At 33.3% G+C, this 18079-nt stretch overlaps 2 protein-coding genes across 2 annotated transcripts; one reads left to right on the top strand and one right to left on the bottom strand.

Annotated features, from left to right (window-relative positions):
• Positions 1 to 359: 359 nt before the first annotated feature.
• LOC145604270 (F-box/kelch-repeat protein At1g57790-like) lies at positions 360 to 11492 on the bottom strand. Its single transcript, XM_081660202.1, has 3 exons — positions 11451 to 11492; positions 10894 to 10955; positions 360 to 1056 (listed from the first exon to the last, which is right to left on the bottom strand). Exons 1-3 carry the CDS (start codon positions 11490 to 11492, stop codon positions 360 to 362), a joined length of 801 nt encoding a protein of 266 aa, XP_081516328.1.
• Positions 11493 to 13829: 2337 nt separating this feature from the next.
• LOC145604269 (protein FAR1-RELATED SEQUENCE 8-like) lies at positions 13830 to 15271 on the top strand. Its single transcript, XM_081660201.1, has 2 exons — positions 13830 to 15106; positions 15181 to 15271. The coding sequence occupies exons 1-2, from the start codon at positions 13830 to 13832 to the stop codon at positions 15269 to 15271; spliced, it is 1368 nt and encodes a 455-aa protein (XP_081516327.1).
• Positions 15272 to 18079: the final 2808 nt, after the last annotated feature.

Below are 18079 nucleotides of genomic sequence, written 5' to 3'. Positions count from 1 at the left end.
TCTTAGCCCTTGGATTATATTTAGCACTATATATACTCTTGTATTGTCATTGTAGAGAAAAAAATAAGATGAGGGGAAAGATGTAGAGAGAGAGAGCGCCTCATGTAAACCCAAACACTTAGGGTTTGAGTGTTTGAGAGGGTGAGTTTGGGGTGGGAGCTTTCATGGTGATTGAAAGCTGGTAAACTACATTGTTCTTCATCATATTGTTACTCTATAGTGGATTGGTGGGTTTTTCTCCCGGTTCTAGGGTTTCCCACGGTAATTCTCCTTTGTCTCGTTTATTACTTGTTTTTCCGTCTTCATTGTTGTTAATTGTCGTTAATCGCAAACTTAGCTAGCACATTCGTTAATCCCTTTCACAGATGCCCAAGTTTCTTGCCAAGTATGTAAAATGCTCCATTAAAATAAACTGGACTACTAGTCCCAACACTAAATTCATTATCATCGTTGTCCACATCAAATCGAGTCCACCTTTCATCCCCATATCGATGGTAGTAGATGACTAAATCATCGTTGTAAACAAACTTAACAGTCACACAGTCAGGAGACGTAGGATTTGTTGAGAATCCAATGCTTCTAACATTACATAGTCTGACCTCTTCATTTGGGGGATAATCCCCCTTTACTCTTGTTAAGGGATTGCAAAACTTTATCGATTGTGTCTTCCTAATAGATAATACTAGCCACCCATCTTTTGAGAAATCAATAATGAAAGGATCCAAAGATAAATCAAGGATCATACTATGTGAGTCTTCTCGACTTGGGTCCATCACTTGACATAGCCCGCGACTATTCTTAAACCAGATAAACAAAGGGAGTATTCTACTGGTATTGGCTTTCCATTTAGGTATTGTCGAGTGAAATGTCTTACAACTAGCTCGGAAATTCCAATAATCAAACAAATGCATAAACTTGGACACCAAGTGTATCATGTCTATAGGAAGCTCGACAAACATGCTGCTTCTTTCTTTTGGCAGCTCATTAGCGTAATCACTCATAATAGTGTTGTTCAATTGTTGTCCTTGGATGTCCATGACAGCTACTAAGCTTTCACTACAAAAAACAGAGAAAGTTGGTTGAATACAATGTTAAAATAAAAACGAACTTAAACAACAGAGGATTACTAGTACAAGTACTAACCTATAAAAATGTTGTTGTGGTGGCATCATATTTACCCAAATAGGCCACCTAAAAGGGGTGAGCAAGGCTTCACAAGTCGAATGCATAGTTAATATATCATCATCTAATCTATAAACATAACGGAGTCGACCATCAATGGGAGAAAGAAAGTAGACACAATTCTCTTGGACTCCAGTTGATGTCGTGGTTCCCCAACACCAAGTACAACAATCATCACCTACAAAAAGCGAGCGACCACCCAAACACTTAGTCTCTACCCACTTCTTGCATAGAGAATAGGTTCTTCTTGGAAAAATCGCGTAAGATTAACCATCCTTGACAACAAGCTCGCGTAGTTTTGCCTCGCAATTCAGGAATGCTTTTGATGTACAACTCGTTAGAAAATATGTTGCAGAACGTCAGAAGATATTCGATTCTATGTTCGATTCCATAAGGTTGGGTATACACAAGCCAAGGTTCTTCCCCAACAATTATTGGAGCCTTTAATTTCTCTAGTGCCTCTTCCATTGATCGATCGATACTTTGTATAAGGTGGAGACGAAGCTGCGCGCAACAACAAAATTTGTGGTATATTAACCTAGCTGGGATACCATGTGAGATTGTAATTACAATTTTGATCAATAATAAATTTAATTATGTATAAATATGTTACAAAATTAAAGAGAAAGAGGAGAAATTAGAGAGAAAATAGATCGATATTCTTATTCCATAATATGTGGGAGTATACATATATTTATACATGAGGTACAACTAGGGTTTTGGGGAATGATAGTATCTAGAATATTCCTGAATAATCCTAAGGATATAATGGGCATCCACTAATAAATATATTATATAACACTCCCCCTTGGATGACCATTATCGAATAGTGTGCCTCGTTAAAACCTTACTAGGAAAAACCCGATGGGATAAAAACCTAGTGAAGGAAAAAGAGTACAACACTTTCGTAATACGCCTTGACATGCTGCCTCGTTAAAAACCTTACCAGGAAAACCCAATGTGGGACAAAACCATGGTTAAGGGAAAAAGAGTGCAGCGCGTATTTTTCTCCCCCTGATAAATGCATAACTTGAGATCTTCCAATGTAATGAATCCAATGCCTTAGTGACTTCACACTTGTAGCTGAATAGCATTCCCTGATCCAACTTGAATCTTCAAATCTTCACTATTAGGCATCTTCATTTATCCATGCATACTTGTGAGATCAATACCTATGTTGTGTTTACCACTATTTCTTATATGACAATTTTGTTTCAAGTTGCCTTACCATCAAAATTATGCCTACTTCTGGAGGTCGTAAAATAGCTATTGATAATCAAATATTTTATGGCAACTTGTGATATCTTGATACTATTATCTAACCTCATATGAGTTAGTAATAATATAACATAAGTAATTATTATATACTTTACTCATGGTTCTTCTGGACCATAAGATGATTATTCTTACTGTAATATATCTCATTACTATTCTTCTTTAGACATTTTTCATTTTAGGCGAGAGTTTTCCAATGAATACAAAAATCGATTAACTCTCACTTGGTTAAATTTCAGGTTGAAATCTCAATAATTTAGTCACCAATACTCTCCATGAGTTTGATAACAATAGTCATTTTTCAGAATATAGAATTTGAAGGGCTAGATATATTAATACATTGCATGTAAGTTCTTCGGGAACTTTTTATGCATGATTCATAACATGCTATTTGATCGTCATCATATAAACTTTCATCACAATTATAAGCCCATCGGAGTATATATAAATTTTCTTCTTGTAAGCCTTCATCATAATTATAAACTCATCATACCACAAACATTCACATATAACACAATTATTGTACAGAACTAATGCATGCAATATGAGATGTAGAATATATGATAAAATCTTAAACAAAATACATATGTGATGAGTAATGCATCAAAATACATCCTATACATACAATGAGTAATGCATAAATCTAAAACTCAAACATACATATAAATAAAAGACTCAAAATGTAAACACTGTACAGTGTGGATTTCAGAAATCCATTTTCAAATTGGACTACTAGTCCATGATAAACTTTTGATTTATTATCTTAGTTTCATGTCGACATCAAAATGGACATATATTTCTGATCCCTTATTCACAAGTCCATTCATTTTGCATATGCATATTATATATCGGTTCCATCATATACCGGTATCATATAATTCCTCAAGATACAATTTAATTTGCATGCTATTTTGCAATGATAGCTGAATACATTTCTTATTGGTACCATCATAACTTTCTTACATCATAGGCCATCTATTGTAATAATTCAGATATCTATACCACTTTTAGGGTATTTCATACACTATGGTATTTATATACTATTACACTATTAGTGTTAACTGCACTATCTTGCCATATATCATATATATATTAGACATATCTTTATTTTGGAACCGATCATATATACAACCTACACTTCAGGTGTAGTGATTCAAGTATAATTGGCAAGATTTTATCTCAATGTATACACATAATTAATATGACCAAAATGTATTCAACGCTATGCAACATGAGTCATAACTAAATACAAATCAAATCATAAATGTGCAACATATCTTGATAATATGTAGACAATAGTTGGCATATAACTATAGTTGGCATATAACTTTTCAAACTTACATTACAGGGATCATCAAGTTTTTAATTTTTGCCAACTTATGCTAACCCTTCTCCCTCTAAGTTGGTAAAATAACTCATATATAGGGGCATTAAAATTCTTGACCAACTTAGTATATAAATTTGCAAAATAATTCATTTCATTGGGAAGATCACATTCAATAAAATTTATCTCTTCTGGAGAATATTATCCATGGAGGGAGAGTATATGGTGCAGTTGTTCATCATTTCTTATATTTATTCTTGTGCTGACTGATAATAGCCCCAATAATCAAGAGATTGTTATATAAATATAGTCACTTGTATGTAATTCACTAGACAATGATCTTCTGGATCATCAAAAGACTTTAATAATGAGATATTAGTTACTCAAAATTTTAACATACAAGTAGCCTTAGTGAGCTTCAGTCACTTGATACGGTGAGCTTCTACTTACCTAAAATTGTACAAAATATAAACTATTCTGGTGAACTTCTGGCCACCCATTACATATGCCCATACAAAGTTGCTAGAAACTTATAAATATATATGTACAATCTCTTGAATTGTTTCGTTAAAATAAACTAAAAATTCACAATTCAAATATATCTCAATCTCAATGTTATGTCTTGCCCTTTAATTCATTTCATATACTACGTATCTAACATTGAGAGAGTGTCAGCACATTATTTCTTTTATATGAAACTTCAGGTTTTCATAACGGGAATTTATTAAACCCAGATGACCTAATTATTTATTATCACATCCAGTCACTTTTCCTTTAGTACTTTAATTATGGTTAGTTTTATAATATTGGCATGGTGATCACCTTATTAGAGATACTTTATGTATGGCCATGAATATGATGTGATATAAGTACACAATTGGCAAGACAATTAACTAATACTCATACTCCACTAGAGCATTGATTGTAATCTTGATACATGCTAACCTTGTTGGACAACATTTTATACTCTTCTGGAGTACTTTATATAATCATCATATTACATTTATTGTATTAAAAGTGATCTCTTCAGGAGATACATAAAATGTGTCACTTTTTCAAATTTGCATTGTCAATTAGTGCTTCTTTCCTCTTCTAAAGATTCTTATCGTTGTAACCTTTTGCATTACCACACTTCAGGTGTGCTAGTTCAATAGCAACTGATCTTTAATATGTACATTTATAGCTAGTATATAGGTAATGATATTTATTCATATCCATCTTCAGGATGATATCTTTCTAAATATTTGATTATCATGTGGCCACATCTATTAAATAAATTATTGATATTTAGGCTAGTGTATGTACCAAACTGACCATTAATATATTTAATTATTCATGTGCAAGGATTACATAAAAACAATGGAATAAACACTATCTCCCCCTAATCCTTGCATATGGGGGTATAAACTAGTCCAACAATCTTTAAATCCATTCTCTTCTCAAGCCATAAATTCTTTTAGCAATGCATGTATCAAACATAATAAAATTATTCTTATAAACTCTTACTCGTAACTCTTGCCCAATTTTATTAATCTTTATATTGAAAATTCTTAAAACTATGGGCATAATAAATACATTTTTCAAGTAAGTTTTCCACAATGTCATCCATCTCATGCTTAATATATATTGTGCAATCATGTTTAATACGTAGATCGTACAACTTTTGCATGAATTATATCCATCACCAAAAACATGCATATATCATCTCAATCATACAATTATTTCTCATTCATTTTCGGGTATAAGAATCTAGTTATCTATGAATTATTAATACTCACCCAAAGTGTGGTATCTACAATAACTACCAAATTAAAAGACATTATGTCAACTATTCTAAGCTTTTGTATAATCATTCTCATGACTTCTTGTTTATTAAATCACATTAGTATTGTGAATTGTAGATTATATATATAAGCAACATATTCTAGAAACTAATAGAAGTTTCTAAGTCATATATGTATCTTCATATTATTTTGAGGATTTTTGAGCTTTCATAAATTTAGGGAACTTCAGGTCCATCTATATGAGTATATTATGTTCAATCGATTCATTATTCCTATAATCCAACTTAATGTAGGCATATAATATCATCATTTATTTGATTGAAATCACACAATAAATATAATATAGAAATCAAGACAGTATGCTTCATAATAAATCAACAATATAAGCTAAACTAATATTATGACCATTGTATTAATTATAAGTTCACGTTAATTGTACAGCATAAGTGTATGCAATTATAGGGTATTAGCTTGGAAATTACTATTAAAGTATTATTAATACACTATGTGTCTTCCATATTTTATTGGAAACCATAGTTATCTCATGAAATAGTCATTGTTATTAACTTATTACAAACTATAATTCATAAATAAACGCCTTTCACATCTAATGAACAAATTAAATTCTCAAAATTCCCTTGAGACAAGTACTAACATGATTTGGGGTCATCAAGGATAATCATTCATGTTGACATCATCCATGTACAATTAATCTCACTAACTATTACACGAGCAATACAATAATCTTCAAAGAATTAATTTGAAAAATTAAAAATTAACAACAAACTCACTGTATAAAATATTTCAACGCCTAACAATGATAACAATGATAGCTGGTAGTCACATAATATATAATTCACAAAATTAATATGAAGTATGTCTAGTATTAAAATAATTTACAAACGATAAGAAATAATTCTCCCTCCACAATTAGTTGTTTCGTTTTATTTATCAAACTAGATTAAATGCTAAAATACTTCTTAAGATCATAGACAAGTAATTATCCATAATAAAAGTCACCAAGTCAGACCTTAGGCCACAAGACAAGGGAATACCGCGATGATAAAAATGATAAAATTAAACTACAATTATAGCTTTTAAAGATATACTTGAATATATATATATATATATATATATATCACTCTCCTTAATTATCTCACCTAAATATACGACATATCTTTCACAATATGGTAAAATTTATCTTAAATCCTAATTGGTAACTTTAATTATATCAATAAAAACGATATTGCATTGATGAACATAATGATTCAATTAAACTGCCAAAATTTAAACTAATTAAGTCTTGTAACATTTTCAAATAAAATCATCATGCTCCAAGTCAAAGTATGCCGAATTCATCATGCACGGATGTACCTCATCGAAGTATGCCAAATATAACCCAAACGAACCATCATTAACCCATCATAGTAAGATGCAAAACTGATAGCCATTATTTGTACATATGTAGTGTGCTTGTTCAAACAATAAAAAATCAATTTGCGTATGACTCGTCAAGAATTGGTTTACCAAGGAAAATGAATACATGGGAAAAGTGATTAGATTTCAAAAGTTCCAAACTAAACAATTATCCTAGTGTAGATTGTGATTGCATTAATTTCATAAACAACAAGATAAGAGGCATGTGAAGGGATGAGGAAAGTCAGAACGATAACATAACCAGATTAAAAACATATCCTTGAGTAAATCCACTAGATACATCAAAATAAACATACGAAATCACACAAAAATTATGTGGTTTTAACAATACATTTGAAGTTCTAATGTAACATGAAATATAGATAGATAAGAATACAACATGTCAGACTATTAATTGTATATTTACATCAACCTATAATATAGAAGTATGCGTACCTTGTCGTCGTTGAGATCTTAGTTAATCGTTCGCACAAAATTATGGTGCTTTAATTGCTATTAGAATCAATTTAATTAGAGTTATGGTGCTGATAACGTGTTACAAAATTAAAGAGAAAGAGGAGAAATTAGAGAGAAAATAGATCGATATTCTTATTCCATAATATGTGGGAGTATACATATATTTATACATGAGGTACAACTAGGGTTTTGGGGAATGATAGTATCTAGAATATTCCTGAATAATCCTAAGGATATAATGGGCATCCACTAATAAATATATTATATAACAAAATATAAATTATATAGAAAAAATTGATTATATAAACTAATCCAACAATGTGTAATGCTTGATCTTACTATTGTACTACGATGTAATACAATAAACTCAAGTTTTGCATTTATTCCCTTTTCTGGTTTTCCCCTTAGTTTTGTTTTAGGAATATTACAATATATAAATATTTTTTTTTGGAAACAACAATATATGGCTTAGCCACATTTTTTTTGAGAGATGGCTTAGCCACATTAGTATATAAATAAATACTTTCCCACGAATAAAGGGAAATATTGAATTCTCTCTCTGTTTTAGTGACTTCAAAAAAAAAAAAAAAAAAAAAAAAAAAAAAAAAAAAAAAAACCAGTAATTTTAAAAGAGGAAAGAATGATAAATAACATTAATAATATAATACCATACCATATCATATCATATCATTGCTAATAAATAAATCCAGATTTTTTATGATAAAAATTTTGTATAGAGTTTTACTATCGATATAAGACCCTATTCTTTTCAACTTAAAAAAATAATATTAAGTAAAAATAATTTCAGTTCAGTAAAAATAAGTTCAGTTCAGTAAAATTAATTTCAGTTCAGTAAAAATAATTTCAGTTCAGTAAAAATAAGTTCAGTTCAGTAAAATTCAGTTTTCTTAAAGAAGAATTATAATAGAAAATCAGTAAAAATAATTTCAGTTTAGTAAAAATAATTTAATTTCAGTAAAAATAATTTTTGTTCAGTAAAATTAAGTTCAGTTTAGTAAAAATAAGTTCAATTCAGTAAAAATAATTTCAGTTCAGCAAAATGCAATAGTACAGTAATTGACTAGGTTAGTTCTTGCATCAAATTAAAATGGAGCATCTGCTAAGATATTCCATTAATTTACTTTTGCCCTCTCCCCAAATGTCTTTTTGACGAAATGAACCTTCATTTTTACATTTTCACCATTTTTCAATAAAAGCTAAACTTTGAAAAAGATACACCCATATATCATAAAGCAAAATAGGTGAGTATGTAAACCATAATTGTAAAATTTTGACAGATTATGTTACTAAATTTAGCACCCAATAATTCTTCACTTATTCAATATGTTGACATATTTAGTGAGTATTTTATCTTTTGTTAATAGTTGCTTTTCAATTTCATGTCCTTTAATATAATGATTCAAACTGTTAATGATATTATGCTTGATATTCTAATCTATTGTAGAATAGGTTGATAGTTGGATGAAAGACTAAAGACAGCTAATACGTTTCCGTTTTGAATTTCCAAAAAAAGTAAATAGTGCTTTTAGGTCTTACTAATTAATTAGCCTGACATTGTAACAATGATAATTTATAAGGTTTTTTTTTTTTTTTTTTTTTTAAAGGATGATAATTTATCATGTTGAAGAGAATTCTATAGGGACTATGTGTGTTTCTAATTGACAAAGCAATTAACTAATTGGCACGCTATGATACCAATTGGCTGTTGGTGTAGTTGTGATTGGGACTACACTTGGTTGGGAGAACCCGTGTTCCATCCCCCACAACAACAATTGGAAGAAGACTGAAATCTAACCACGACCCAAAACTGATCCCCGAATCCGGATTAGTCCAAAAGGTGAACCGGGTGATACACCAAAAAAAATAGTACGCTATGATTAGAGTATAGGTTGTCTTTCAAGAAACTGATGGAGCCAACTGATCTGACGTAGTAGACGAAAATATATTAATTGTACAAAAGTTTTATTTTATTTTTTTGCTAAATGGTTTGAATTGGAGGTATAATTTCTTAACTAAGTAAAATCACTCACACTTAATTGTGTTTGTTTATCATGTTATCATCTTAGACTCATTCATATAGATAACTCCATATGCTTAGATCTTTATATATAAATACATCGTAAAATAAATATGAATTCTTGACTTCATGTGATAAAATGCCTAAAAGTCGTCATTCTCTTGAACTTTTTTTTTTTTTTTTTGAAACCTCATTCTCTTGAACTTGATTAGTGTAAATTAAATGAATTACTCTTGTATCTTAATTAGGATGAATTTATTTAATTTTGGTATCATCATACTTATATCAAAAAACATTGTACTTAATATCGTATTCTTCTTTTTATCGATAAGGTATTTTAGGATGTGATCAGTTGCGTAAGACTAGAAAATGAAGAGGTATAATATATTGATTATGTATTAAAGGGCATAGAGTTTGATGTTTTGTGTGTTGATCACTAGATGATTATAAATTGGTTGTATTCACTTTGTATATCACAAGTTGCTCCAAAAAACAAAATGTTATGGCTCACGAATAATATTTCAGCAAATGAAATGCTTGATGTCATTATTGGGTAATGACTGCTATTCTTTTTGAAGTAATATTTTATCCAAATATTCTTGAATGATTATGATTATATTGATCTTTTGTTCTAGCATTCCAAATTTCTAGTCTTCCACTTTTTTTCAGGGTGGATAACAATTTCGCACATTATTATTCTTTTTTTTTTTTTTGAAGCACATTATTATTCATGGATACAAATACAACAATGCAATTACCTTTTGTATGACAAAATTCGTTTTTTTTAGTAAAAAAAATTAAAAAAAAAACTCTATACAAACAAAAATCAACCTCAATTCGGATTTGGACTCGCGTGAACATAATAATTTAGTATGACTCAACATTAAAAATTGACCCGATCCTACCCGACCTTCTTAGACCCAATCCGATCATCCGAATTGATATATCTAGTTGTACTAAATAGTGATATTAAAAAAAAAAGTAAAACATATACTTGTAATTTGTAAATCATTCAAAGACGGTAGAAGTATTTGTGGCATTGGACTTTGAAGTTGGGCCCATCTTGTTGGGTTTTCATTATTTAAAGAACACACATGTTTTAGATGGACAAGCCAATCTCACTTTTGAACTATTTGAACACTCTATTCCAAAGTTCAAGGAAAAGTGCAGAAGAAATTGTAAGGTACTTTGTGATGGTTTCCATTGCTTTTTTGTTTTCACCTTCAAGGGCAGAGCTGTCTTGGTGGGAAGTGTGCTTGCTGGCACGTTGTATGAGCTGGGTGGAACACTCTGGAAGCCCTTCGGGTGAATCACGAATGATCTTCCGGTTCGTCTACACTTGTGGAGTTGTGGTGTCTTGTCCAGTGGTTGAAACTTGTAAAGGCATTAGGAATTACCCATAATCCTGACCAAGAATAAGCAGCGGAGGACTGCCCGTGCAGTCCAACAGGCAACTTTCCTGCAGGAAACCAAACATGCATAAACAAATTAATGTTTCATTGTTAATCCTTTATATATCAAGCTCTCCCTCACAAAAGAACTCTAATATTAATAACTTTAACCACTCATCAACATGATATTTGTTTATTTTCCCATCACAAGATTTCTTTGGAAAACATTGTCGTCAAAATGTCAATGAAGAGTTGTTAGAATAGATCATTGGTCCTTGAATTCTATCTAGTGTTATATGGAAAACTATGCTTTATCTCTTAGGTTGAATCCTTTACACTGCTCTCACCTCCTTGTCTTATAATGCTGCTTGAAAGCACGTTCCACCACGCTGAAATTCTTGATAAGGAATCGTGGTGGGAAGTAAAGTGATTAAGAACAGGTTGGCTCAGTTATACTAAGACAAGTGATGCATCAAAGTTGACATAATTATCATATTAGAGTCCAAACATCACATAAATTCTTCTCACTTAAATATATCAATAAAACAAAAAATGAAGCGAACCTGTAAGAGTTGAACATCTGAAATGTCTGAGCTAGTCCCCATTGAATCATTGATATCACATATTTACAAATGTTGAGCATGGTTAACGTCGCTTCCTTTCAAAACGGGATGTCAATTACGAGAACTTAGCGGAATCTTTTTCTTTACCATTTTTCTCCTCACTAACACAAGTTACTAATTTAAACAGGATGAAAAGCCAAAATTCTTTAGACAATGCTCAGTTCACATACCCACACAAAAATTGCAACAGGTTACTAATTTAGACAGGATGAAAAGCCAAAAATTGAACGATCAAGGGGTAAATTAATCAATAAATCACTGAAAGTCGATCTACTAAAACACACACACACACACAAAAAAAAAAAAAAAAAAAAAAAAAAAAAAAAAAAAAAAAAATTATAAGAAAAAAAAAAAAAAGAAATGTTAACCTGGAACTTCTCTGTTAACTACATTTTCTATGGGTTTTTGATCCATGGCTTCCCTTTACCTAGAAAACACATAATTTCAACACTGAGCATGATTAGACTGTCCAACAAAACACTTCGATAATTTTCGACACATACACAACATGATCAATCAGTCACCAAATATAATTATTGACATAGCAAAATACACACGAATATAAATTCACTTTAGCATAGTAATCTTACCAAACCCGGCGAGCGATCTGATGCCCTCCCAAAAAGCAAGTATAACTGCATTAAATAACAGCAACGACATGGTCAACATAGCACAATTTTCTGAAAGGGGTATAATATGGACGGAAAATAGGCTGCTGCAGCACATCTGTATGTTTACTTGGCCTAGCTATGAAAAGCACCAAATCCAGTCTGACAAAGCCTGTTACATCAAAAATGCAAGGGGCAGCAAGTTTAGCTAATAGTCCATGTCCAATCATAGTGAATTAACTCTATTGGAAATATTAGCCTCTATCTTCGTTGCACTCTTGCAAACTCGAAACTATTCCTAATATTTGGAATAAATCCAAGGCATAGTAGGAGCCCTACCCAACAAGGCACAGAAGTCAACATACACTAGCGCGTAGAATAGCATGATTGCATTAACTGCTAGTTCACTTGTGTGCACTGAAGCTACTATTATATGTAAGCAATAGTGGAATAAGAATAATGTTAGTATCCATAGGATTCAGGCGTTCACATTAGCAGTTGTTGTAAATTTGGCAGGAAGCAAGAAGCATTTGATAGTACAGTTTATAAGGTAACCTATAAATATCCATTGCTCCATTGTGGGTTTAAACCAAGCAGGTAACATATGTTGATCATGCATAACAGATCTATAAGTGTAATGCAATAAAGCATATGACATATATGAGATAAGTGGAATAAAGGAAAAATTAATGGTAGCCCTAGGCACGTAATCTGTCATTTAGTTTTAAGGTGAGTAACAAAGCACTCTAGGAAGGCCAACATCAACTCTTTAATGAGTAAGATAACATATATTAAACCCATGCATAGATCCCTGATTTCCAGAGGCAACAATAGAAGCATGGAAGGTAATTCTGGCAGACCTATAAAAGGAGGGCTGCCCAGTTGATCTATTTGATTAACAAACTTTGTCAATCAATTCCGCCACATAAGCAATTTAAGTGACTAGTAATTGACTCAGCCAACAGAAGGGACACGTCGGCAACAACTGGAACTTGACTGAAGTGCGTTCCCGTTAGTTTTCGACTTTGGTAGGTAACCATGGTTAACGTGGGCTTTTAATTGTCGGCAGTAGAATCAGTCAATTCTAATTAGTTGACTGATATTTCTTCCCTTTCAAGATTCATACTGTTCAAAATATGTAGAAAAATTTGGTATTTGCGTTCTTCAGTGAATGAACAAAGGAGCGAGTGTTCCAGCCACATGCAGAATTTGATCGGCGGTTCATTTTAAGTTCCAATAACCTGGAATAACCCAGATCTAACCGATTTGCACATTTTTACACATTTTCTAAGGTCAGCATCGATAATCTAAATGTAGTATTTATTTTGTTTGACGTTTTAATTCTTGTTATAGTCAAATAGTTTCAAATGATTTATGTAGCTAAGTTAGTTCAAGGAATTAAATTAATGGATTGAGAGTTGATGTTTTTTAAGGTTAGATGATTTCTGTGAGGTAGAAATTTTAAATGGTTACATAGTACTGATGAGGAAGGGTTATAGAAATTTAAGGACGCAAGTTTAGATTTACTTTATCTAAGTATTTTAAATCTCCTAGAATAGAAATAAATACTTCAGATCGGTAAAAATTTCTGTGTGTCACCGTGTTTTCATACATGGTAGTTGATGTAGCTAATTCATTGAATGCTGCTCTGTGTTTGTGATATTTATTTCACGCAGATAAGTATCAATTTAGAAACAGTTTGGCAACGTAAATGGGTGATAGTGAGGGTGATACGGTGGGTGACAGTATTATTGATGGATTGGAGTCTGAGTGTGATGAAGTTGAAGGTTGTGACATCCCGAGTGAAGATGGGTGTGGGGGTCGTAATGGAGATCGATGTGAGACTCCAAAAACCTCGACAGGGAATGGATGCAATGTTGTTGGTAGTAATAATGTAAGTGGGGATAGCGTTGTTGAACCCCCTAGAGTTGGAATGATTTTTAAGAGTTGGCAAGATGTGGAGGCTTATTACAAATCATATGCTGAGCAACAGGGTTTTGGGGTTACTAGGGCTCAAGGTGTGTATTCAAAAGGAGAGGTTCGTGACCGTACTGCAACAACATGGAGGTGTGAATGTTGGGGTAGACCTGACATGAGAGCCGTTAGGGAAGCGAAGAAGAGGGCAAAGGCTATGGATGTATCTGGTCCAGGAGTAGTTGTTGGTGATGTCGCGTGTGCAGATGAGCCGAGTCAAAGAAAAAGAAAGTCAAAAAAATGTGAGTGTCTGGAAAAGGTCTATGCTAGTATTAACAAAGCTGGGGAGTGGGAGATTAAGAAAGTGGAGTTGGAACATACGCACGATGCTACCCCTCGTAAGGCAAGTTTAGTGAAAGAGTATAGAATGAAGGGCCTAACATCTAGAGCTAGGAAGAGGTTGTTGGATTTTTTTGAAGAAGGTGTGCCAATATCACAAATTCACGGTTGTTGGTCTGCTGAAGTACATGGGTTTGAAAACCTACGCTTCACCGTGAAGGACTTGGCTCATGAGGTGTACAAGGCCAGGAGGTTGAAAATGTTAGGGGGTGACGCCAGAACACTGATGACTTATTTGAAGAAAATGCAAGATGGGAATGCGAATTTCTTTCATTCTGTACGGTTAGACCCAAAGGGTAGGTTGAAAGATGTAATTTGGGTCGATGGGCGTAGTCGGGCTGCATATGAAGAATTTGGGGATGTTGTATGTTTTGACGCCACCTATCTAACAAATGCGTATGCCTTACCATTTGTTAATTTTGTGGGTGTTAACCATCACGGACAAACCATACTGTTGGGGTGTGCATTGGTTTCCCATGAGGATTGTGATACATTTAGATGGATTTTTCAGGAGTGGTTGTCCTGTATGCAAAACAAATCCCCAGGAGCAATTTTAACTGATCAGGCTGCGGCCATGAGGAAGCCATTAGAGGAGGTGATGCCCGAGGCACGGCATCGATGGTGCATCTGGCACATTATGAGAAAGATTCCAGACAAACTAGGCAAATGCAAAGGGTTAGTACATTAATGTTTCTACTCTATGGATAGTTTACATATTGAATACAATCCTAATGCCTAACGATTTGCAGGTACAAAGAATTCAAACCTGTGTTAAAATCAATTGTTTATGAAAGTTTGACTGTTGAAGAGTTTGAGGATCGTTGGAAACCAGAGGATTAATGAATTCAATAAACTATCAATTGTCTCCTTTCATCTCAACCTGATATGAGATGATTCAAGCTTTAAACATGAACTCATTCACTTGTCAACCTTGTATAAATTTGAAAAAATGAACACCTTCAGCGTTTGTTGATTCCCCTTGTGTTTGGGGTGGCAATGTACCATCGTAGACCTGCTTAGATCCCCACCGTAAGCCGTGTAAATCCGCCCGCCTACGCCTATCTCTACCACAGCTGGGAACAATAGCCGAAACATCCTACACATTTTCATAAAGATTTAATACTACGTAATGGTGGAATTGTGACCCGCAAAGTTTACCTTTTCAATAACACTATACCCACATCATAAGTTGGGCAATATGATGGTCCAGAAGTGCCCCGTGCAACCTTAGGATGTCTTTCTCCATAAGCAACGTCTATAACCTACATTAAACAAATATGAAGATCAGTGACTTATACTCAACCACCCCATAAGAACAGCAAATTGAACACATGGGTATAATCAGCGCACCCCGAGTTTGCCATAGTCACCAGAGTAAGTTCGGTCAAGCTTGGCTGCATACCCAATTTTTTGCATGCTCCATGCCTTCACCCGGGGATATGTATCCCACATATTGGCATCCAAGTTTAGTCGATCAAGATAGAAAATCTGAAATCACGGCAATTACCTCTTATATTCACATCTACAATTTAATCATCATCATAAACAACAATATTTAACACAACAACAAAAGCACATAAATCTAGATGTGAGGTACTCACAACTGCAAATATTGAACAGCCACCGCTACCACCTGCAAATCCATTGACATAAAACCGTCGTGCAAAATTGGAGACACTCTCCAATAATTTGTTTAGAACCAAGTCACACCAATCATAGTTTTGGCTGTCCATACAACAACTCAAAGCCGGTAGAAAATCAGTTGATAGTCTAGGAGACTGTGTTGGACACAGTATCATTTGTAACGAAATGATTAGGAACAAGGTTTTGAATTCCTCTTCCTGGTCTGCTTCAAAATGTCCTTCCAATCTATCCATCATGATCCCTGTAACGGGAATGCCTACTGAAGTATATGTCCTGGAACAATGTTTATTAGCTTTTGTCTCCCACGACCTCCCGTACTTTAATAAAATGTTTTGGACCTTCATCCTAACTACACCAGTCATATCCTTGGATGTAGGCACAGGTTTTTCACCAGTAGGAATTCCTAAGATCCAATGCACTTGGTTCTTCAAAAAAGAAATCGAACGACCATTAGTGCCTATGAAACACCGATTAATAGGATCTATACGGGTCATAAGCCAGTATGCTAACTGGCGGGGTAAGTGCATATGGGAAGCAAAATGCAGCAACCCCCCAAACCCCATATCACAGACCCATCGTTTCCTTCTTTCATCAAATTTCTGGCATATTCTGCCAAATGACTCGACTCGACAAGTCATATTTGGGGGCTGCAAAACATAATTACAAAATAATATGTATGCCTTAGTCTAACATTTTAAGAATCAAGTACACAACACCATCATATGAAGATATTTAAACTCACTCTACGCATTGCAGAGGAGTATTGATTAATCACTTGCCCTTTTGTTTTCACAACACCTCCCAGAGTTAAACTGTCATCCTACAATACATAATCTATGTAAGTTAATTGAATGAATAATGATGCGAATGTAATTTAAGATTCAGGATAACATTATTTAATACCGTGAACAGTCCGGGATGTAACTCTATGGTTTTTTCAACAAATCCGGTCCCAATTGGTGTCTGCATTGACATCATAAGTATCATCTTCTCCGATTTCATATAAACAGTAACTAATTAACATTATAGGCTTCGCCTTAACATTGATCAATACTGAAGAGATGTTATTCAATTGCTGAACACAGAATCAGAAACGCAGAGTTTGTAATTGTATTTGAAGTGAATATCTCCGATTTCATATAAACATTAACTAATTAACATTGTAGGCTTCGCCTTAACATTGAACAATACTGAAAAGATGGTATTCAATTATTGAACATAGAATCAGAAACGCAGAGTTTGTAATTGTAATAAATGGGAAAATTACATAGATTACAGCAATTTATTGTATTAAAATACTTACAGAATCGGTACACGTCGTAGAGGTTTCCGCAATTTCTTGAGTATCCGACCGCCGGCACCGTTTTCCCATAATAATCTAAAGGAACACTTACCCAATAATTTGCTTGTTGTGTATCAATAGAGATTGCAGTGTAGAAAAAACCAGGAAATAATATGTTTGAAATCCCTAACTATAGTTAAAGGTCGTCAACGGTGAGTAAAGTTCTGTGTAAACGGTTAGGCGTGAGTTGGCAAGTGTAGTCAGCTTGAAGAGTGTGCCTAAGGCCATGTCAGACGCATGATATTACCAAGGAGTCCTTACTGATTGAGGGTGAAATGACCAAAGTGGGTATAGATTAACGTTTTTTGTTAATCAAATAGATGAACATGGAATTCCCCCTATAAAAGATAGATACCTGGGCACTAAGAACCAGAGGCAATGTAGAAATTAATCTAGCAAAACATCCTCTTAATATTCAACATTAATGAGTACCAAACCAAGAGCAGGTAACAAACAAGCACATATCGAAACCCTATTCTCAGCAAAAGGATGAACTTAATGGCAGTTACGTTTCTTCAGCCAACAAGTCCTCAATATTATTGAAAATTCCAGCTGACAGTGGGTCTTGCTGGTTATCTGGTTTTTTATTGAGATATTATCGTATATTAGGTTTGATAGAATATTTCCATATATTTATCTCCTATATTTTAGTTAATTTCCTA

The sequence above is a fragment of the Chenopodium album genome, chromosome 22 (genome assembly GCF_948465745.1).
Source record: "Chenopodium album chromosome 22, dcCheAlbu1.1, whole genome shotgun sequence".
Classification (NCBI taxonomy): domain Eukaryota; kingdom Viridiplantae; phylum Streptophyta; class Magnoliopsida; order Caryophyllales; family Amaranthaceae; genus Chenopodium; species Chenopodium album.
This window is presented reverse-complemented; position numbering and strand designations above follow the sequence as displayed.